The sequence below is a fragment of the Diabrotica virgifera genome, chromosome 5 (genome assembly GCF_917563875.1).
Source record: "Diabrotica virgifera virgifera chromosome 5, PGI_DIABVI_V3a".
NCBI classification, from domain to species: Eukaryota; Metazoa; Arthropoda; class Insecta; order Coleoptera; family Chrysomelidae; genus Diabrotica; species Diabrotica virgifera.
In genome coordinates, this window is record NC_065447.1 from 93,805,535 (window position 1) to 93,829,946 (window position 24,412).

At 31.2% G+C, this 24,412-nt stretch overlaps 1 protein-coding gene across 1 annotated transcript in view; it reads left to right on the forward strand.

Annotated features, from left to right (window-relative positions):
• The first annotated feature begins 12,489 nt into the window (after positions 1-12,489).
• The window catches only part of LOC114330894 (probable RNA-directed DNA polymerase from transposon BS), a 62,609-nt gene continuing 50,686 nt past the window's right edge, over positions 12,490-24,412 (forward strand). Inside the window, exon 1 of the mRNA XM_050651971.1 lies at positions 12,490-13,940. Coding sequence (XP_050507928.1) covers positions 12,490-13,940 — 1,451 coding nt within the window. The remainder of the gene's footprint in view (positions 13,941-24,412) is intronic.

Sequence of the window (24,412 nt, forward strand, 5' to 3'; positions counted from 1 at the left end):
GCGGAAGTCACTTTCAGTTCGTTTTGCAGTAGATCAAAATTAGTGCTCTTAATTTGTACACCATAATTTTAAATGCCTTTAAAATTATCAAATGATGTTGCATCTTTGATTTAAAGGAAAGTGGTAAAGCATGCTTTGTGTTTTATTTTACAGTAACATAGTCGGCGTTAAGTTGTTTTGTATTGAAAAAGAACGTTATGATCAGAACTTAACATTACAAAAATAATATAAAACTTAAATTAAAAAGCATTTAATCATCTTCGGAATATGAAGAATAATTTTCGTTAACGACAACTTTATTTTCTGTAGTTTTTAAAGATTTATAGTAGGAATGGTAAATTGAAGGTGCCCATTCTAGCAATTCCATTAGGTGGTTATATTTTGAACTATCAATTGGGATGGAATTTTCATTATTTATTTGGTCCAATGTCTTTGGTAGGAGACCATCGAGAGAACTTCTGATTTTCCTTTTAAAATTGACAGATTTAAAATTTTCCTGGGAAAATGTTGTTTTATAAAACATAATGCCAGGGTGGTCTCTTTCGACTTTCAAGTGCACAATTTTAGAGGATAGAAAGGGTTCATTGTCTGTGTTACGTTTCCGATTCACAAACGGGCTTGTCGATTCTTTGCCCATTTTTTAAAAGTTAAAAAAGTCACTTGTTTTCATCTCATAAACAATAAGTGGTTTTAACGAAATGCAGGTCCTTATAAACTGGGCCCATTCATGAGGTACAGAAATATTCATAGTAGGCAGTCTTTTCTTCTTCCTCTCAATTAGTGCATGTATTGTGTCTGCTTCGTTGTGTGTATGTCCCTTGAGTAAATATTTATGATGAATTCTAACTACTGAGGTGTTATGGACATATACATACAAAATAAAAAAAAATCGGTTTTGGCTAGAGCAGTTGTCTGACCAAAATGTGACCTCTTCTGTTGTAGAAGGTAAATGTTTTAACCACAATATTACAGCGGAAGCTATCTCGTTGCCACCTCTTTTTGAACTAGACTCGTCCCACATGAAACATGAACCTTCGGCAGTACTATCATTATAGACGGTAAAATTAAATGTCCATAACTGCTTTAAATAAAACGACTTTCCATAAGTTAACATAGGTGTAGGGAGGCATTTTTGCAAATCCATCATTACTACGACTTCTTTTAAATTCTGCTTGCATCTTATCTTATCCTGCCTTTTTAACTTTTATCTGTTATCTGCGTCATTCAAATGATCTGCTTTTTCCTTTAAAATATCTTCAACATTAGGATCTGCCTCTTTTCGCTTATTTTCAAAACTGTCACAGGTGTCACATGTATCAATGTTAGGGGGCTTGAAATGAAGTTTCTTTGCTCAGAGATTGAAGGATTGAAAGAACCATCTTCTTTGCTCTTGATTCAGACATTTTTGGTTGTTGTTTATTATCACATTAATCTCGATAAAGACAAAGTTACTTTTATCTATAAACCATGCAAAAACATTAGCTTATAACCTCAATTGTTACACAGCTGACAGGCGGTTGTCCATAGAGATTGGACTGCCGTCTTTTTGTCAATCAGTGTGCCATGCAAAAAAGACCGGTGTACCACATAGGGCTTTTTGCAACAAATTTCACAGTGGACATCCGACTTGCAATTTTAGTAATATTGCCTGTACAACCACCTATTAACCACCATTCGAAAGATAACAACTTTAAGTGTATTATTGGCTGCATATCTCCATTTACTGTAAAAATGGACTACCGCCTTTTCAATTCTAACGTACAGATATGACGTAGCGATCTACCCAGAGACCTAGGTCATTTGTTCGAAAATCTGATTAAATTATTGGCAAAGGAGCACGAAAACAGACTTCATAGCCATGCAAACGTAGAAGCTATTCATCTCCTGGATTATCATGGAATAGTGAAAAGACTCAAAAAAGTAATGCTGTCCTTTCGAGTTAAGGTAAAAGTTTTTTTGTTACTGCAAATAGTTTATATCTAAAAAGATTGCGTGTTAAGTGCTATGTTTAAGTCTGTTAAAAAGAGTTGACGAATACCCCTGGAGAGAACTATGTAGAATAACATTAATTTAAAAAATTTTATTAGAGAAAATATGCTCTTTCGGTTAATGTCTAATTTTTTGTGACTAGGTGTAAATAACCAAGGCAATTTTTTATAGTACATTCTTTCATGGATTTTGCTGTAAATTTTAAAGAACCGCTTGGATTGACATGAAATTTGGCACACGGATAGCTAACATGTCAAATAAAAAAAGTGATATTTTGCCCATGTGTGCTTTTTTCATGGGGTGAATTACACCCCCTATAGGTGATGAAAAAATATATGTCCAAAATAAGTCCGAAAATGGATAAAGTGACTAATTCTAAGCAACCTTTACTTTATAGTGTTTTTTCACCAAGTCAATACTTTTCGAGTTAGTTGCGAGTGAATGTGTTCATTATTCAACAAAATAACCACGTTTTTAGATGGTTTTTCGCAAATAACAAAAAGTAAGTATTTTCCAGGAAAAAACATTCTTAGCAAAAATATAGCTTATAAAAAACTTAAAAAAATGGTGTATATGTTGGGGCTATATACCTAGCAAGAGCACAGTTATAGCTAATGAAAAATAGGTTCATATTCGTCAAGTTCCAAATCGAATATTTTATCGGGAAATATCCAAAAAATTAAGCACTTTTGGGAAAAACTCATTACAACTTTTTAAAGTGTTAAACATTCTTTATTTTTATTTTATAAAAAAATTTCTAGCATAAAAAGTTAGTCCCTTTTGTTTTGGCAAAAAAAAATAATAAAAATAAAGTTGGTCCCTTTTGTTTTGGCAAAAAAAAACCGGGAAGATCACCCCCTAATTAGCAACTTAAATGAAATTAATCTTTACCGCTTCACAACTTACTTTACTTATGTTGTATTTATATGATCCGTAAGTTGCATTAATTCAAAGTGCTTATTTTGGAAAAAAATTGGTTTTAAAGTATAATTTAAAAAAATTTTTTGTTTTTCTGTAAGACACAAACTGGTTAAGATTTGGTGTTTCTAAATTTGCATAAACTCGTGATTAGTGACTAGTTCAAATCTTTTTAACTGCAGCCCTTTCAAAAATAAAAACTTTGAACCGATGAGACCTACAGATCATATAAACAATACATATACGAGTAAAAAACTTGTGAAGTGGTAACGATTAAGTTCAATAGATATGCTAATTAGGGGGTGATTTTCCCGATTTTTTTATCAAAACAAAAGGCACCAACTTTATTTTGAGCGTATCTTGTTTACTTTTGATGCTAGAAATTTTTTTATAAAGCAAAAATAAACATTTTTTAAACACTTTAAAAAAGTTAAAATGAGTTTTCCCCAAAAAGTGCTTAATTTTTTGATTATTTCTCGTTGAAATATTCGATTTCAAATTTGAGGATAATGAACCTATTTTTGATTAGCTAAAACTCTGCTTCTGCTAGGTATAGAGGCCTAACATATACACTTTTTTCAGTTTTTTACAGGCTATATTTTTGCTAAGAATGTTTTTTTCTAAAAAATAATTACTTTTGAGTTTTTTGCGATAAACCGTTTAAAAACGTGATTATTTTGTTGAAAAATGAACATATTCACTCGCAAATAACTCGAAAAGTATTGACTTGGCGAAGAAACTCTATGGAACAAAAGTTGCTTAAAATTAGTCATTTTATCCATTTCCGGACTCATTTTGGACACGTATTTTTTCACCTACGAGAGGGGGTGAAACTCACCCCCAGAGTGAAAGCACACATCGGCACAATATCACGTTTTTTCTCTGACGTGTTAGCTATGTGTATACCAAATTTCATGTCAATCCAAGCGGTAAAAAATAAAAAGAACGTACTATTTATTAGGTGTTTTTTTATTCTATGAAAACGGACTATTAGTAAAAAAAATATCCAAATTAAAATATTCACCAATGATGCAAAGGCGCAAAGAAATTAATGATTTGCTTTGTGGTTGTTTCTTATTTATTTATAATTTTACGTGTTCTTCATTACTATCCAGAATTATTGTTTGTGTCATTTAGTGTTACCTTAAACTTACACTGTTTATATAGTAAAGAGAAGGCTCAAGTCTCTTCTAAACTTGAGAGCAAACTGATATCTTGTGCATAAGCAACCATTTTATACCATGTACTTTATCGCTTGTAACTCGAGACTTAATATCACAAGGAAACTTTCGCAGCAACAGCTTTTCTCTTACCATAAAGCAAAAGTTTTTACCCAATTGCAACGTGCTCCGGGAAATTTATCATTTTGCTCCAAATTCCCATCTGAAAACATAGAAGCCGATATTGCCAAGCAAGCACTTCTTATAAGTAATCCCGAAAGGATCCGTTATTCATTTAACGTCGAACTTCAAATTTGTTTTCTTTGAATATCCCAAAATTTACGGCGTTAAAACGCCGGATTATTGGCCATAACTTAGGTAGTATGGAGGTTCAATATTATTGTCTTGGTTAAGGGAGGGACTGCGTCGGTTTAATAAATTTTCCCTCACGGAGACGGGGCTTCCAGGAACAATAAAATATTTTGAGAAGAATGAGGGTTCATTCATGAAAATACTTTAATAATATCCTTAAATATTCAATGTATTTGGATGGAATCCTCATAAAAATATTGTAAACATAGCTTAGGCAAAAATATATACATGCTATGGTTTTAATAATCAAATATAAATATCAATATAAGTTCAAGGAATTGCATGTTTAGTAGTTAATAAATCGTGTTAGTTTTGCTCTGGTTAAAGTTTTGCTCTATCCCAGAGAACGGCAGTTTTCGCCAGTGGCATCTCCAGTTTTCGCCAGTGGCAAGTTACATCTCTCTCTCTCTCTCTCTCTCTCTCTCTCTCTCTCTCTCTCTCTCTCTCTCTCTCTCTCTCTCCTGTCGTTGCCCCATTACTGAGGATCGTAATTTCTTCCAATATTCCTAACCCCCCTACATGCGACACTATAATATATACACGAAAATTTTGATTTTATAAATCTAAATCATTTGCCGAAATTACTAAATCATCCATATATCAACCATCCATTTTGGTCTAAGGGTGCAGATTTTACGGCCCTTAACATTTAGGGTCTGTTTTTCGTTCTCGTCCCCAGAACTCCCAAAAATTTCAAAAATTTAAATCGGATCTTTACTGCTGCTGATAGTACTGATCATTATCTTTCCAACGCATGTTCAATTTTGAAAATCGGTTATACCATTCAAAAGCTACCGCATTCAAAAATATGACTCAATTTCTATTTAAAAATGGGAAAATGTTTGTATGTATGTATGTATTTATGTATGTGAAAAAGTTACACCGATCTGAATTTTTTTCTGTGTTTCAAGAAGGGGCCAGTGCCGATTTAGAACTGGTGTAGTTTGTGACTTTCGACCACCATTAGCCAGATATACGACTGGGAAAGTACAAAACGGCATATTTTTTGGGGATATATGTATATCTTAGGTTCAAGGAGAGATAGTAAAACTGCAAGTACACCAAATCAATAGCGTTGGGTTAATATTTCAAATGGTGCCTAAGCGGTCAAGGTCAGACATACACACGGCTCGGTATAGCCGAAAAACTAAAAATCTAAACTTTGAAGATTTTGCATTTTTGAGATATACTCAAAATTTAAACCTACGAAAAGCCTACGCAAATAACTGAGCGTTTGTAGGAGGACTCTAGACGCGTATAACCTTAAACGGTGTATACCTCGCTCAATCATTTCTGTACTACCTTCAGTTATCATACTTGACCTACTAACCATTGACTTGACATACGTGATCAAAATTGGTCAAGCCGTTTAGAAGTTACCGAGCTCCAAAAGTATAATCCATGTATTGCCGAAATGGTTTATGTAGCTGTAGTGGTTACAACGCTAAATTTGATCGGGCAATTCGAGTTCATTTGCCAGTCATCCCAATATTTTTTTCAATCTATTTCGAATGAAAAAAAAAACTAGTTCAAATTCGACGGACGTAAAGAATTATATTGAAAAAAATATTAGGATGGCTGGGATATGAACTCGCATTGTCCTATCACACGTTTAGTGTCCTAACCACTAGATCATTTTGGAGATAATGCGACAAATGTCACCATTTATAACGCTTAGCGTGTAATCGAGAAATATTACATTTAAGTTTATAGATTTAATTTATAAAAACACTTTGTGAAAAACTCCTGATGCCAGAATAAAAAACGCTAAATATTCCAGCAATAAAAGAACGGACATGAATACATATTACGTGGCTCGAAAATGTATTTTCATTTTGATGAAAATTAAAATTCTAGTATTATTTTGAAAGATTTTTTCATAATAGTTGCTAAATTTGAAGTAAAACGCGCCACAAAAGAGCTTCAAAATGCAAACTGTATCAAAGTTACTGTCTTGTAGCGCGTTTTACTTCAAATTTATCAAATATTATGAAAAATTCTTAAAAAAAATACTATAATTATATTTTCCATCAAAATGAAAATATATTTTCGCGCTACGTAATATTCATGTCTGCTCTTTTATAGCTGGAATATTGTGTGCGCCACTCATTTCTACGGCGCGCGTAGTTTAGCGGTTTTTTATTCTTGCCAGTATATTATACGAGACAAATTGTGTTACGAGTTACACATAATATCTCCTTCCCTTCTTGTTAGTTCTTACCATATCGTAATGTTCTTGTTAGTTCTTATTCAATATTCCGCTCGGTTCTAGCTCAATTTCTCGAATGCAATTGCTCGAAATCAATTGATCGAAAACGAATTGCTTGACATGAAAATTGCTCGAAATACAAATTGCCCGAATAAAGTAGAAAATGATATATTTATCCACAAAAACCTTCTATAAAGATTTTTTTAAAATTAAATCTGTAGCTTCTATAATTTTTTATTTATAACTCTAAAGTCACCCTTCTCACAAATATTGGCGCACTGTAAACTAGCGTACGGTGAAGTGCACGGTTGAGTTATTTTAATGTAATTCTTTAACTAATGGATCAAATGAGACTTTATAAATTGATCATGAAAGAAGAATAATTTATCTATCTTATGGTTGCAATAAAAAGAAATAAAATGTATGGGCATAAGTATGGTATGGGCGGAAAGTGAGACCTGGTTTCAAAATTATTTAAAAATGTGTAATTAATACAATTTTTCTTATAAAACTCTCAATTTTGCACAGCTTACCTTGTAGGCATCTGACTAAACGATGTTTCTTTCAAAAAAAATCTCAAAAATTTAATTCAAATGATACGATGTCTCAAAAAATGTAATTTTTGAAAACTCCGTAGTTTTACAGAATTACCACCACTTTAAGACGGTATTACTCAAGTTTGAACAGATTTATTACAATTTTATAGGGCTTTTCTAAAGCTTAGAATGCAAGCTTTAAATTGCACTAAATTATTTTACTTTAGAAATGAAATAAACTATTACTTTTTGAGAAAATTAAGAAAGATAACAAAAATGTAATACAAAAACCAAAAATTACCAGATAAAAAAATGTTTATACAAAGTGGTCAAAACTTTTTTCTATAAAACTTACCGAAAATACATTTAATAATAAGCTTCAACAATAATAAATGTTCAACAAAAAATTTTTTAGCTCTTATACAGTATGTCTGCGTATCTTGAAACCTATTGATAACTTTTTTATTATCAGTTTTACAAAAAAAAGTTATTCTTTGTAAAATACTCTGCATCGTATGTAATCTAAGTCGCAACCATCAAATGTCAAATTTTGTTAATTTTGTACGAGGTATGTCAAAGAATATGAATTTCACTCAAGAGTAAAATAGGTACCTTTATATTTCACAATATCGAAAATTGTTATTAAGAAAAGTTGTTTGGAATTAAAAAATATGTTTCAGTGTTCAATTGCATCCTTCTAATTAAAATATTGTGACTAATAAAGACACTCTTAAAATAAAGTGACAACTCTTAAGTAAAATTCATATTTTTACATACCTCGTATAAAATTGCAAAAGTTTGATATCTGTTAGTGGTATCTTAGTGTTAGTGGTATTTTATGAAGAATAACTTTTTTTCGTAAAATTGATAATAAACTAGTTATCATAACTGTAATAAAATGATGATGGGTATCTGTAATTTGAGAAAAAATTTAAATTTTTTTTCGATTAGAATGATATAATTGTGTATTAAAACATAATTTTTGATTTCAAACAACTTTTCATAATTGCATTTTTTTGATATTCTGGAATATGAAGGTACTTTACTCTTAACGAAATTTATATTTTTGACATAACTCGTATAAAATTGATAAAATTTGATATATGACCGTTGAGTTTTTAAATTTTTGACTATCCAGAGCATTTTATGAAGAAAACTTTTTTTCGTAAAATTGATAGTAAAAAAGTTTTGCATGTGGTTCCTAGCTAAGCAGACAAACTGTATAAGAGCTTCTGTATAAGAATTTTTAAATTGTAATGCCATATTTGGATTCAGCATAATCAAAAACAAAGTAGAAACATATTTGATTAAAGTAAAATGATGAATTCAACTATATTTTTAAAATAATTTATACAAAACAATTGTTATTGTTTAAACAATTAATAAACAATTAGCGGCCAAATCTGCGAGTAGACCTTTTTACTTTAACATGTATATAAACTAACAAAAAAAGTTTTAGAAAAATATAAGCTTGTTTGAATTTTCCGAAACAATGTAAAATTTCAGTTTTCGTTCTAATTGCACTCCCCTATTTGAGCAATTTGTATTTTAAGCAATTTTCGTGTCGAGCAATTCGTTTTCGAGCAACTGATTTCGAGCAATTGCATTCTAGCAATTCACCGGTTACCGTTCCGCTCCAGTTTCTTTTGTTTCTAACCCATGAATATTTTCTGCGATCTGGTCCCTTTGAATGTTGGAGATTAAGATGGTATACTGCAATAGCTATTTGTATAACAAGGGAGGAAAGTGCTACTTTTCCTCCCGAGAAGGAAGTTCACTGGCCGACGGGTAGCGGAGGGTAGTAATCATTCAAGGGAGGAAAGGGCACTTTACTCCCATGTTATACATATGATTTTTCCACCTTCCTCCAATACCAAGTATTTTTTTCATTTTTACTTAATTTAATTATGTAACTAACCAACAAAATTTATTAGAACTAAAACTAACAAGTAGGTACAATATAACTGTCAACTGTCTAAAAATTTAAGTCAAATTATTAATGAAAACATTGTTAAATCAAAATAACAATTTACTGTTTTTTACCATTCTGCAGATACGGGGTTTTTATAAATATACGTTAAAATGTATAGATACTTACGTAATAGAAAATAGATATTGTACAGGGCGTCAATCAGTTATATTTCATGAATGAAATACCATGACGTCACTTTTACTTTTCCTCCCTATGGAGGAAAAATATTTTCATCCCTAGGGAGGAAAAGTACAACTTTGCTCCCTACAATCAGGTCCGGAAAAGTATAGTTTCGGTAGAAGTAGGTGGAAAAATATTTTATTTGTCACTTCTTAAATTATTGCCTCCCTATGAGACTTTTCACTATACTTGATATAAAGTTGGTAATAAATAAGTAATTAACTAGAATATACCCAATACAGAAAACGTATAGACCCAAAGCAAACTTCTTATTTGTTGGTATTTTTTTGACTTAAACCTTTCTTTATACCTCTATAGTTTTTATTATTATATTTTATACCAAGAGGAAAACCTTAAGAACGGGATTAAAAACTAAAATAAACTAATAAAAGTACTGGCTGGATTTACATTTCCACCGAAGGCAGCTGAGAAATAATTACTTACTTAGGTAAACAATGAATCGCCCGACAGACTTTGTGTTTCTAGATTTCGTTCTTTTCGTAAAATTAATGTTTTTACCCATCTGGCAGAAAGAATCGTCAAAAAGTGTAGACAAGACTTATTTACATTCGGGATAAAGTAAGTCATAATTAAGGTAATTGGCAAAAATAGCTGAAAGATTAATTTTAATGAGAATTAATGTTCTGTCAACAACTAAAGAATGACGATTGCATATAGTTAGGGTATAGGACAAAAGTTTTAATATAACTATAATACGTTGCAGCAGCCGACAAAATTTGAGTGAGTGAGAACTGAAAGTCCGTGGTGTACAGACGTGTTTACAATTGCTCTCTAAAATATATAGTTTCGTGCCATTGATTGTTTTTAATTAATCAAACAGTAAGTCTTTTTTGGATCTACTACATACATTAGTTTAATTAACAACTTCAAAAAAACATAAACCTGCACCTCATTAGAAGAATGTCTTCAAAATCTCTGTGCTTATATTGCAATAATTTGTTAATGGAGATCGATAGCCAGGTCTCTTGTCTAAGTTGCAACAAATTATGCCATAAAAGATGTGCTCGATCAGAATTAAATGGTTGCAATGAAACATCCGTATCATTTGAGAACTGGCATTGTAATACCTGTAGACCCTCTCCGAATAACATTACTCTTCAGAATGAACCATCTATGTCTTCAGCCTCGCTACTCAGCAACCATCAGTTTGATTTACTTATGGACAAATTATCCATTCTCACAAATTCTGTGACAGAATTAAATAACAAGTTTTCTACACAATCACAAATGCTTGAAAACTGCATGAAGGATGTATCCGCTCTTCGTGATGAAAATAATCTTCTTCGTGAAAAAGTTAGTTCCTTGGAAAAACTAGTGAACTCTCCAACTCCGTCACAAGATGATATATATTACGAAACTACTCAGCGTTTGAAGCGGGAAAAGAACGTCCTACTCCTAGGAGTTCCTGAAAGATCACCCGAAGATGACGCTCGCATAATTAAAGAAGTAATTACGCACTTATCTCCGAATTCTGCGAATTGTATCCAGTCCGGCTATCGTCTTGGAAAAAATACTAATAATAACAAACCTCGTCTTTATCGTGTTATTTTTGGGACTCCTAAGGCTGCATTGGACGTTTTGAGAAACAAGAAGAATATTTCTCGTAATTTATATCCTTCAGTTAAGATAATCTCTGATATGACACCTAAACAGCGTCAACATCTAAATGATTTACGTGCAGAACTAGAGTTACGATTAAAAACTGAAACAAATCTCACTATTAAATATGTTTATGGAGTTCCGCAAATCGTTCAAATACTATCCAACAAAAGAGTTCGCGAGGAAGAGTCTTCACCTAACCGAGAGTCTGGCCTAAAAGTTGTAAAACCTGCCTCCTCGAAATCTGAATAGCAATCAGTACACATTGTTTTTTGGAACTCACAAGGAATTAATAGTGTTAATGACTTTTTAAGTGATTTCAATGATATACCCATTCTTTGTTTATCGGAAACATGGGTTATTACCGAAAATATAAAATTTTCAAATTATTTATCTACTTACTCATGTGCCAGTTCAGTTGCCATAAAAGAAAAATCCTTGGGTAGGGCTAGCGGTGGTCTATCAATTTTTTGTAATCCCAACCTTTCTTCTGTTTGTATTGATAAATCACCTTGGTGGATCTTTTGTTTAATATCTAGCAATAATTATAAATTTGTAGTCTGTAACGTTTATTTTAAACCTAGTCTAAGTATTGAATATTTATTGTCACTATTTCAGGAGGTGTTATCTAATATTTTAGAGAAATTTAATGATACACCTATAATTATTGGAGGAGACTTTAACTCCCGTGTTTCAGACAATGACGTATCCCCTCCTGAAATATTTGAAAACACAAATTTTTTTGACGAGAGACAAAGTTTAGATACTGTAATTAATGCAAAAGGTAGATGCCTTCTTGATTTCATGAATTTTAACGGGTTCTGTCTGTTAAATGGTAGGTGTATTTCTGACCGGCCTGCAAAATTTACTTTCGTCGGCCCTATGGGCAAGAGTACAATAGATTTAGTTTGGGTAAATAACTCACATTTGCACTTTGTTAATGATGTTTACGTAAATACAACGTGTACTTTATCAGACCACTTTCCTGTTTCATGCTTTATAACTCAAACGTATCTCTCACCTATGAAAGAAACTATAATAAAAAATAAAACTATTTTTAAGTTAAATGAATCTTTAGTTTTGTCTTATAAACTAAACATGCAAAATTCGGCGGGGGTGCACATAATTCATGATGTCGAAATGGCAAACAAAAACCTGTTGGATAATATTTATAAAACAGCTGATAATCTTGGGCTGTCAAAAAGTATAATCGCTCCTAACAGACCTAATAAACACAAACCGTGGTATGATTGTCAATGTAGAGATCTAAAGAAATCAGTTAAAAGTAAACTCAAAATTTGTCAACAAAACAATTTCTCAAATCAAACTAAAAACGAATACTTAATTATTAAAGCAGAGTATAAAAAATTATTAAAAGTAAAAAAAACTGAATTTCAACAAAATATTATTGGTAATATTTCCAACTCTACTGATTCAAAAACTTTTTGGTTTCATATTAAAAGAGCTCGAAATATTTCAAATAGTTACATATCTTTACCTGCTGCAACATGGGAAACATTCTACTCTGAAATTATGGGAGCCGGGATAGTGGACACAACCCTCTATTTCGATGCGAGGAATCCGTATTTTGATAATCCTATTACCACCAATGAAATTTACTTAGCTTTAAATTCCTGTCAAAACAACAAAGCTCCAGGATCTGATAATATTCCCTATGAGTTTTACAAATACTTACCAAATAACTGGATCTTATACCTTAACTCATTTTTCAATACTATCTTCAACACTTCCACTTTTCCTAATAGTTGGTCGAAAATTACTCTAAAAATGCTCCACAAAAAAGGTCCCTCTAACGATCCTTCCAATTACAGGGGAATTGCTTTAGTAAACTGCATTACTAAAGTATTCATGCAAATTATTTTGAACCGTTTAGTCAATTGGGTAGAATCGTTTAATATACTTCCCGAATCCCAATCTGGTTTTCGTAAAGAACGTGGTTGTTACGATAATGTCTATACTCTTACATCCATCATTCAATTTCGTCTCCGATTTAAAAAGCGCAAGCTATTTGTATTGTTTGTTGACTTTAAGCGGGCTTTTGATTGCATTAACCACGCGTTGCTCTGGTCTAAACTTTTTGCTTTGGGTATTAGCTCTAAAATTGTACTTCTACTTAAATCTTTCTATTCTAATGCTACCTTTAGGGTTAATGCTGACGAGCAATATACTAAATCGTTTAACATTTGTGAGGGCGTGTTACAGGGAGAAGTCCTCAGTCCCTTGTTATTTGCGTTATTTCTTGCAGACATCGAAGATTTTTTTAAAAGCCGCGGAGCAGAAGGCATCAATGTTAATAACGTAAATGAAACTCTTATGCTTTTATACGCTGACGATTTGGTAATATTGGGTCACTCGGAGATCGATATATCAAAAAAATTAAAAATGTTGGAGGATTACTGCAAACAAAACAAACTTACTGTCAATACTGCTAAAACTAAAATTATGTGTTTCTCTAGGGGTCCTTATAACTTAAAAAATAATATTAAATTCACTTTCAATCAATATCCCATTCTATTAACTAACACCTATAATTACCTTGGAGTGACTTTTGCCTCTTCGTCTCTATTCCGTGAAATGGCAGATGTGAGTAATGCGAAAGCTAAACAAGCAACTGGAGCACTTATACCTGTTCTAGCTAAACTTAAAATTGACTGCATGCAAACGAGGCTACAACTTTTTGATGCATTAGTAACAAGTACAATCTCCAATTGTATTTCTGTATGGGCACTCCGTTATGTAGATGTTCTCGAACAAGTTCAAGTACAATTCCTAAAACGAATTCTTATGCTTCCCATATCCACACCCGGTTACATAGTCAGAGTGGAATGCGGCAGAGTCAAACTCTTGTATAATATATTCAAGTGGACACTAAACTGGTTGAAGAAAATTTATATGATGGACGATTCCCGTTACCCCAAAATGTGCTTTTTTCGTCAACTACAACTGATGGAGACCGATAGCAGGTATAACTGGGCAGCGCAGGTAAAATCACTTTTTACTTTTATTGATGCTGAACCTATTTGGAATAATCTCTCCCTTCATTCCCTACAACTGAATAGAAAAGCCTTGTTAATCAAATTTAAAAATAAGCTCTCAGAATTAGATATTTCTCTTTGTCAGCAATCCAATTTTCTCCCCTTATATAAACACCTAGCTCTTTCCGAATTAAGTCAAAAATACTTATGCCTAAAAATGCCCATCCAGATTACAAGAACTATTGCACAGCTTCGATTATGTAATTCATTCTGCTTAACGTTCACTTATAAGGATTCTACATATAAAATTAATCCTAATGAAATCTGTACTATTTGTAACAATAAGGAGTTAGAAACAATTGAACATATACTTTTTGATTGTCCAATATATTCTTGTATGAAACAATCATCCATTAATTATATAGCCGATATTGATACTGTAACTCATACCTTAAATAACATTACAGTGTATTCAGCTAAAATAATAGCTGGCTATATCTGGAATGTTCTAAAACTTAGGTCTTTCATCATAAATGAATAGTTAAATACGTAAATTATACTTTGTATCTTTAATTAATTCTTATATAACTCGTTGTTTTTTTTTTTTTTTTTTTTTTGTTTCTTTCTTTTGTTTATCCCTAAAATAAACATATTGTGTGTTTCTTGGGATGAAGAAGGGAAAGAAAGAAAAAAGGAACGAAATATTTGTTCTCACCCTTTCCATAAAATTGTAAAATTTTAAAAGGAAATAAATGTATCTATCTATCTATCTATCTATCTATAAGAATTTTTAAATTGTAATGCCATATTTGGATTCAGCATAATCAAAAACAAAGTAGAAACATATTTGATTAAAGTAAAATGATGAATTCAACTATATTTTTAAAATAATTTATACAAAACAATTGTTATTGTTTAAACAATTAATAAACAATTAGCGGCCAAATCTGCGAGTAGACCTTTTTACTTTAACATGTATATAAACTAACAAAAAAAGTTTTAGAAAAATATAAGCTTGTTTGAATTTTCCGAAACAATGTAAAATTTCAGTTTTCGTTCTAATTGCACTCCCCTATTTGAGCAATTTGTATTTTAAGCAATTTTCGTGTCGAGCAATTCGTTTTCGAGCAACTGATTTCGAGCAATTGCATTCTAGCAATTCACCGGTTACCGTTCCGCTCCAGTTTCTTTTGTTTCTAACCCATGAATATTTTCTGCGATCTGGTCCCTTTGAATGTTGGAGATTAAGATGGTATACTGCAATAGCTATTTGTATAACAAGGGAGGAAAGTGCTACTTTTCCTCCCGAGAAGGAAGTTCACTGGCCGACGGGTAGCGGAGGGTAGTAATCATTCAAGGGAGGAAAGGGCACTTTACTCCCATGTTATACATATGATTTTTCCACCTTCCTCCAATACCAAGTATTTTTTTCATTTTTACTTAATTTAATTATGTAACTAACCAACAAAATTTATTAGAACTAAAACTAACAAGTAGGTACAATATAACTGTCAACTGTCTAAAAATTTAAGTCAAATTATTAATGAAAACATTGTTAAATCAAAATAACAATTTACTGTTTTTTACCATTCTGCAGATACGGGGTTTTTATAAATATACGTTAAAATGTATAGATACTTACGTAATAGAAAATAGATATTGTACAGGGCGTCAATCAGTTATATTTCATGAATGAAATACCATGACGTCACTTTTACTTTTCCTCCCTATGGAGGAAAAATATTTTCATCCCTAGGGAGGAAAAGTACAACTTTGCTCCCTACAATCAGGTCCGGAAAAGTATAGTTTCGGTAGAAGTAGGTGGAAAAATATTTTATTTGTCACTTCTTAAATTATTGCCTCCCTATGAGACTTTTCACTATACTTGATATAAAGTTGGTAATAAATAAGTAATTAACTAGAATATACCCAATACAGAAAACGTATAGACCCAAAGCAAACTTCTTATTTGTTGGTATTTTTTTGACTTAAACCTTTCTTTATACCTCTATAGTTTTTATTATTATATTTTATACCAAGAGGAAAACCTTAAGAACGGGATTAAAAACTAAAATAAACTAATAAAAGTACTGGCTGGATTTACATTTCCACCGAAGGCAGCTGAGAAATAATTACTTACTTAGGTAAACAATGAATCGCCCGACAGACTTTGTGTTTCTAGATTTCGTTCTTTTCGTAAAATTAATGTTTTTACCCATCTGGCAGAAAGAATCGTCAAAAAGTGTAGACAAGACTTATTTACATTCGGGATAAAGTAAGTCATAATTAAGGTAATTGGCAAAAATAGCTGAAAGATTAATTTTAATGAGAATTAATGTTCTGTCAACAACTAAAGAATGACGATTGCATATAGTTAGGGTATAGGACAAAAGTTTTAATATAACTATAATACGTTGCAGCAGCCGACAAAATTTTTTATCATACTGTAGCCATGATTACCAATTAAATACCTTTTGGCAAAATAAAATATGGTCCTCAGCAATAATAGATCCATAAAGTACAATCTTAAATCATACTGCAAACCTCAGAGTTAAAGGTGAACACACCGAATACGTGAAAGTCATCCGTGGAGGAGGCAAAGCTGTATGTTGTTCCCTCTAATTTTCAGTCTCTACTTTGAAAGAACATTCGCCGAAGCTTTGCACGAAACTGAAAAAGGAATTCTACTAAATAGGTACCAGCAAAATAATATCAGGAATGCAGATTGCAGATGACACCATAGTATTTGCGCACAACCTAGAAGACATATAAGTCCTTATGAACAAAATCTCATATTACTGTCAACAATATGGACTCAATATACATAAACGTAAAGAAGAAAAGCTTAAGATCATTAACAAGAAAAATATAACACAAGGGCAACTCTATATCAACCAAACCCCTTTTACTCTGGGCTAATTAGCAAAATACAAGGAAAAGAACTTTATGACTGTATATATTAATAATATAGGTATGCAAAGTCCGCAGATAGTGTGCTACTTTTTTTAAAAACAAAATGGCGCCTGAAAATAGTGTTTTTTTTTAAATTTTTGCTCTGTAACTCCAACGATTTTAACTTTACACCAAAAACACTTATATAAAAATTATCCGAAATTAAATTCTGCACAGAGATGTGTTTTTCCCGATTTACTTCGACGAAAATTTTCGCCGGAAAATGCGGGTTCTTCCAACAAATTCTTTAATTTTCAACTAAAATTTTAGATAAGTGATTGTTTATCAATAATTAAATAACTTGGTAATATGAAAGCTCTTTTCATATAGATTACAATTCCATAAGCCAATGAAAGTTGAATAAACAGTTTAGCAACAATTGAATTGTTAATTAAAAATTTACGGTCGCCATAATAACCACAATCATTATGATACATAAGAATAATTATGATTTTTGTATAAAAAGATACTGTACCTATGACATGTACTTTACAGAATTGAAATTGGACTATTTATGCGGCCTCAGGAATATTTTAAAATTATAAACAATTTTTTAGCTTATAAACAAATACAATATCTCGGGAAATATTAAATTAAATTACATCATGAAAACGGCATTGGAAAAAAGCGGCAAGACGCTTCTTTTAAAAGAAAAAACTTTTAATTGTGATGAGTGGTTCCTGAGATACAACCAGTCAAATTTGACTGGCATTTACAGCAAAGATACACAATAGGATCATAATTTTCAAACCATCACCTTTTCATTTCGGTCCTCTTTCTGCCCACCAATTTTCACATCTTTAAAATACTCGTAACATAATAGTTATTTATGATATAAGTGTTAAAAGTACAAATTTAAGGCACGCATGTGAAAGTTTACACATGAGTGCCTTAAAAATGTACTTTTTAACACGCATATCATACAATATTTTTTCTGCAAACGTAATTACAGGACAATATCTACAAAACTTTTACTTGAACGTGACTGACATTCCATTTTTATATTTTTTTGACATTACATAAAAATTGTCTATACGGTCAATACGAACTGCAGTGCCTTAAAAATATTTTAAAGCACTAGTTCCTTAAATTAGCATTTTTAGCGCTCGTATGGAGTGATAAAAATTTCATTTTTAACACGGTGGTAGAAAATATATATTATTATAATAAAAACTATCGATATTACGAGTGAAAATTGCCAAAAATAGCAAAATTCCAATCAAAAATTAGGTTAGAGAAAATGTAATCTCAAAGTTTAAAATCGGTATACGTTAAAAAAATGCATTTTCTCGGCTTCCCATGGAGCAATTTTCTTTATTCTTTTTTTGTTCCCAAGTAACTCGAATAGAGCCATCTAACTAACGCATAATTAAATGTCAAACTTGCTTTTGTTTTGTTATAATATATTAATTTATTTATAAAAAAGAAAACTACAAATTTTTTCCAGTTGTAGGCTATTTTTAGATAAGCTTACTACAAGTGTACCTTTTAACGTTAAAAATACAAATATTTTCATTTGAAAGCTGTATAGTTATTTAAACAATATTTATTTAAACAAATTAAAAATTTTTGTTATAATAAATAATTTAATTTTTTATAACAAAACAAAAGCAACTTTGACATTTAATAATGCGTTAGTTAGATGGCTCTACAGGATTTACTTGGGAACAAAAAAATAATGAAGAAACCGAAAAAATGCATTTCTTTAACGTATACCGATTTTGAACTTGGAGATTACATTTTCTCCAACCTAATTTTTGATTGGAATTTTGCTCTTTTTGTCAATTTTCACTCGTAATGTCGATAGTTTTTATTATAATAATATATTTTATATTATGAGTACTTTAAAGATATGAAAATTGGTGTGCAGAAAGATTACCGAAATGAAAAGGTGATGGTTTGTAAATTATGATCCTATTGTTTATTTTTGCCGTAAATGCCGGTCAATTTTTACCGGTTGTATCTCAGGAACCACTCATCGCAAATACATTTTTTGTCTTTTAAAAGAAGCGTCCTGCCGCTTTTATTCCAATACCGTTTTCATGATTTAAATTAATTTAATATTTTCCCAGATATTCTAGTTGTCTATAAGCCAAAAAATTGTTTATAATCTTAAAACATTCCTGAGGCCGCTTAAATAATCCAATTTCGGTTCTGTAAAGTATATTACATAGGTACAGTATCTTTTTATACAAAAATGATAATTATTCTTATGTATCATAGTTTTTTTTTCTCTGATTCTGGCTTTGGTTTAGAACTAGAACCTTTAGCCACGTAATTGTATAACTTATCACTAAGTCAGGGGAGTAATGTGTAGTGTGTGTGTTGAGTAATTGTCTTGTTACTTTGCAAAGTCGACGTCATTGTCTTTGCAAAGAGACGCTAATTGTTTCCGAACGTCTGCGGTCCCTCCGGTGAGTACCGATCCCACAAGGACAGAAACTATTTTTCATTTATTAATTTATAATAAATGAAAAATTTCTGCCCCTGGTAGGATTCGAACTCCCGACCTTTCGTTTCAAAGGTAGGCGCTCTAACGACTGCGCCACAGAGGGGGTTTATCATAGTTATGTATCATAGTTATTGTAGTTATTATAGCGACCGTAAATTTTTAATTAACAATTCAATTGTTGCTAAACTGTTATTTAAAGTTAATTAATTATTGATAAACAATTACTTATCTAAAATTTTAGTTGAAAATTAAAGATTTTGTTGGAAAAAAAACGCAATTTCCGGGGAAAATTTTCGTCGAAGTAAATCGGGAAAAACACGTCTCTAAGCAGAATTTAATTATGGTATTGGTGTTTTTGGTGTAAAGTTAAAATCTTTGGAGTTATAAAGCAACAATTAAAAAAGCACGATTTTCAGGCGCCATTTTATTTTAAAAAAAGTAGCACACTATCTGCGGACTTTGCATACCTATATTATTAATATATTATTATACAGTCATAAGATTCGATTCCATCAATAAAATTGCTGGTAAATAACTTTTCCCAAAAATGCCCTATTCTCCGATAATCTGCCCAGACTATTATAAATATTGACGCACTACAATTGCTTCGCCACCATAATAAATGAAGAATGGACTAACAACCAAGAAATAAAAGCGCGCATTGGAAAAGCTAAATCCACCTTCAACCGTATGTAGGCCTTCTTCAAAAGCCACAACCTCTCTCTTGGGATAAAAGTAAGAATGCGGCGAAGCTACGTCTTCTCTGTCCTTTTTTATGTTGCTAGATCGTTTACCTTGAACGAAGATATGTGTAGAAAATTGGAAGCATTTGAGATGGGGCTATATCGTATAATTTTTAAAATATCTTGGACTGACCGGGTCCTCAGTAGGGTAGTCCTCAGAAAAATTAAGAAGAACCGAGAGGTACTGACCACCATCAAATGTCGATAGTTAAAATACTTTTGAAATGTTATACGAAATGGATCTAGATATGCCCTCCTACAGGCCATCCTGCAAGGAAAAATATTTGGAAAGCGAGGTCAGGAATAAGAAAAACATCCTAGGTAAAGAACATCAGAACATGGTTCAACAAAACATCTGTGTAGCTTTTCCGCGTTGATGAAGATAAGTTAAAGATTGCCATAATGATCGCCAACATTCGTTAGGGATAGGCACATCAAGAAGAAGAAGAAGGTTCAGTCGCGAACAATCTGATTAAAATTTCCGTTCTACTTTGAAACTGTGTCGTACCCACTCATACTGAACTTAACCTCGCCAAAATTATTTTAAAATTGTGTAGTATTTGTTTGAAAACTTGTCCTCGGTTTCATTAACTTGGAGCTTTTTCTTTCAGAATCTTTTCTTATTTATTTTTCCTTAAACTATAAAGTTTTAGACTTGATATCTGTTTCATTTTTGCATTACGTAGCCTAGATATTCGAGCACTTTTTAACTGTTTGTACCACTTACACAGGGTAAGGCAAATAAAGGGCCTATTAGAAATATCTCGAGAACTAAAGCAACAGAATTATGAAAATTGTAATCAAGGGGTTTTGAGGAGTCATCTGTTTAAAGAAAATATTTTCATCTATTTGCTACTTCCGGTTATACCGGAAGTTGCTTATAACTTCGTTTTTTTTTAAAGGGATGCCCTGTATAGTTTTACATTTTTGGATTCTGTTCGATGTCTTTTTTCTTAAAATATGAGGTTTTGTAATGTTATAGAGGGTATGTTAAAAGATCATTACGTTTTTTTATTAATTTCGTAGCAATATTCACACCCTGTAGAATTGTAATAGTTTGACATCTAAAACTCTACTTACGTTCAAATTATTTTTAATATAGTCTACTATTGTTAAGAATCATAAGTATAGCTAATTTTAAAATTTTAGTATACCAGGTTGGTCGAAATTAGGAATGAGTATTTTCTGAGTTTTCTTAAATGGAACACCCTGTATTTTAGTATTGTAATGGAATGATATTTTATGGTACTTTTTTATTTCTTAAGCATTCCCTATACCTAACTGCTTTCATTGGTGCTTAATTGTTAATCGCCCTAACAATTTTAACTACGTAGGTATTTTGATAGCTAAACCATTATTGGTAATTTTAAGGATCAGTCTGGAATATGTGTATTTATTTTTGAAAAATTATTTGTGACTGAATATTTTCACGACCCACCTAATAAAATTTTACGTATTTTTTTTGCAATTAATATTTAGCTTGAATCACCAATAACTCACAAAATAAAGCAGTTAGGTACAGGGAATACTTATGAAATAAAAAAGTACCATGAAATATCATTTTATTACAATACTAAAATACAGGGTGTTCTATTTAGAAAAACTCAGAAAATATTCATTTCGAGTTTCGACCAACCCTGTATACTAAAATTTCAAAATTAGCTATACTAATGATTCTTAACAATAGTAGACTATACTGAAAATCAGTTGAACGTAAGCAGAGTTTTTAATGTCAAACTATTACAATTCTACATGGTTAGACCAGGGCGCATCTGTAAAAATATTAGTACATTTGGATGTTGAGAGGTGACTCAAAAATTTTAGCAGAAATTGCTTGAAAATAACTCAAATAATAATATCTGAGTTATCCTCCCTCTCAAAAAGGTCCGGAACATTGTTTAAATAATCAAAATATCAAAAAATGAAGGAAAAATTCGATATTTTTCTTCGTTTTTTGATTATAACTTTAAAAGTATTCATTTCCGAGAAAAGTTGTACTGACATAAAAGTTGCGTAATTAAATATTCTATAATATAGAATTGATTGAAAATTTAAAAAATAGTCACCCTTGTTGCAAAATAGCAATAATTGCGAAAAAACCATACAAAAACAAGTATTGGCATTTTACATTTTTCAACCATTTATGCTACACTTAGGACCTTCATATTTCACTCAGAAAAACTTTATGATATAGTAAAATAATGATGTAAATTTAATTAAGATCGGTAGAATAGATTTTGCAAAATAAATTTTGCATTTCAGCTTTCGCAAAAAAATTCATTTTTTCAAAATGTTACAGGACTGAAAATAAAGCAGATAGCAAGTTGAAATTATTTTTGCTTATAGAAGTGTACTGTACCTTTTATTTACAATTTGCAAAACTAAAATCGATTAACTACCACGGGGTCAGGATTTTTTTTAAATAAACATTAATTATTGGTACTACGCGCAGGGCAGCGGATAGTTTGCTCTGATTGGGCATTCCAATGACTTTTGATAATGATTGATACATTTTAATTTTTATTACATTTCGATATAAATAAATAAATTTGTTTTTTGCAAAATAAAAACACATACTTTATACTTTGAAATAACACTTTTTTTAGCAAAAACTTTCTTTGTTCATATATTTTAACTTAGAGAATAAAAGTTTATTATTTTTAAACATATGCAATTGTTTAAACAACGTTTCACAAACAATAATAAAATTTGTTTGATTTTTGTGGAATTAAAATTTTATAATACAACAAAATATAAAGTAAGAAAATAATATATTAGATAAAGATTGGAAGAAATTTTGGTGGAAATCAACTTGTGTGAATCGAACACCGCTGTCCTGCGCGTAGCACCAAAAATTAATGTTTATTTAAAACATTTCCTGATGCCGTGGTAATTAATCGATTTTAATTTTGCAAATTGCAAATCAAAGGTACAGTAAACTTCTATAAGCAAAAAAAATTCAACTTGCTATCTGCTTTATTTTCAGTCCTGCAATATTTAAAAAAAATGAATGTTTTTTGCGAAAGCTGTATTGCAAAATTCATTTTGCAAAATCTATAAAACCGATCTTAATGAAATTTACAGTGTTATTTAACTATGTTGTAAAGTTTTTCTGGGTAAAATATGAAGGTCCTAGGTGTAGCGGAAATGGTTGAAAAACGTAAAATGCGAATACTTGTTTTTGTATGTTTTTTTTTCGCAATTATTGCTATTTTGCAACAAGGGTGACTATTTTCTAAATTTTTAACCAATTCTATATTGTAGTAAATTTAACTACGCAACTTTTATATCAGTACAACTTTTCTCAGAAATGAATAGATTTAAAGTTATAATCAAAAAACCAATTAAAAAATCGAATTTTTCCTTCATATTTTGACATTTTGATTATTTAAACAATGTTCCGGACCATTTTGAGTGGGAGGATAACTCAAATATTATTATTTGAGTTATTTTCAAACAATTTCTGCAAAAAAATTTGAGTCACCTCTCAACGTCCATCTCAAAACAAATGCGCCCTAGAGTAGGTATCAATATTGCTACGAAATTAATAAAAAAACTAAATATCTCTTAAAATACCCTACATAATATTACAAAACCTCATATTTTAAAAAAGAAGATATTAAGGAGAATCCAAAAATGTAAAAATATACAGGGTGTTCCATAAAGAAAACGAAGTTATAAGAGATAAAAATATTTTCATTTAATAGATCATCCTTCAAAACCCCTTTATTCCAATTTTCATGATTCTGTTGCCTTTAGTTCTCTAGATATTTCTAATAGGCCAGTTATCTGCCTCACCCTATACATATGTCTGAATGTAGCCTTTTGCTTTAAGTGTATTGTCCTGGTTAAATGGTCCACCAATATAGGCACTAAAACTGATCGTAGGTTTAAAAAATAATAAAACACTAGAATTCAACAACGTAAATGTGGAAATAATTAAACTCTTCAATATCAAGTACCTGCACAAACTCTGTAATAACATATACAATATATACGTAGAAACGTGGACATTGAAGGCGGAAACTCTATCGAAACTTCAAGCTTTTGAGCTATGGTTGTACAGAAGGATTCTGAACATACCATGGACAGATAAAGTCACCAATGACGAAGTATTATGGGAGAAGAACACAACCGCAGGTTTGGTCAACATCAATATCGTGAAGGGCGGTAAGCTGCAGTACTTGGGACATATAATGAGAAATCAAGGAAGATACGAGCTACTCCAGTGCATTTTACAAAGTAAAACTGAAGGAAAAAGGGCCCCAGCACGAAGAAGAATATCCTGGCTTGCTAATCTGAGAGCATGGTAT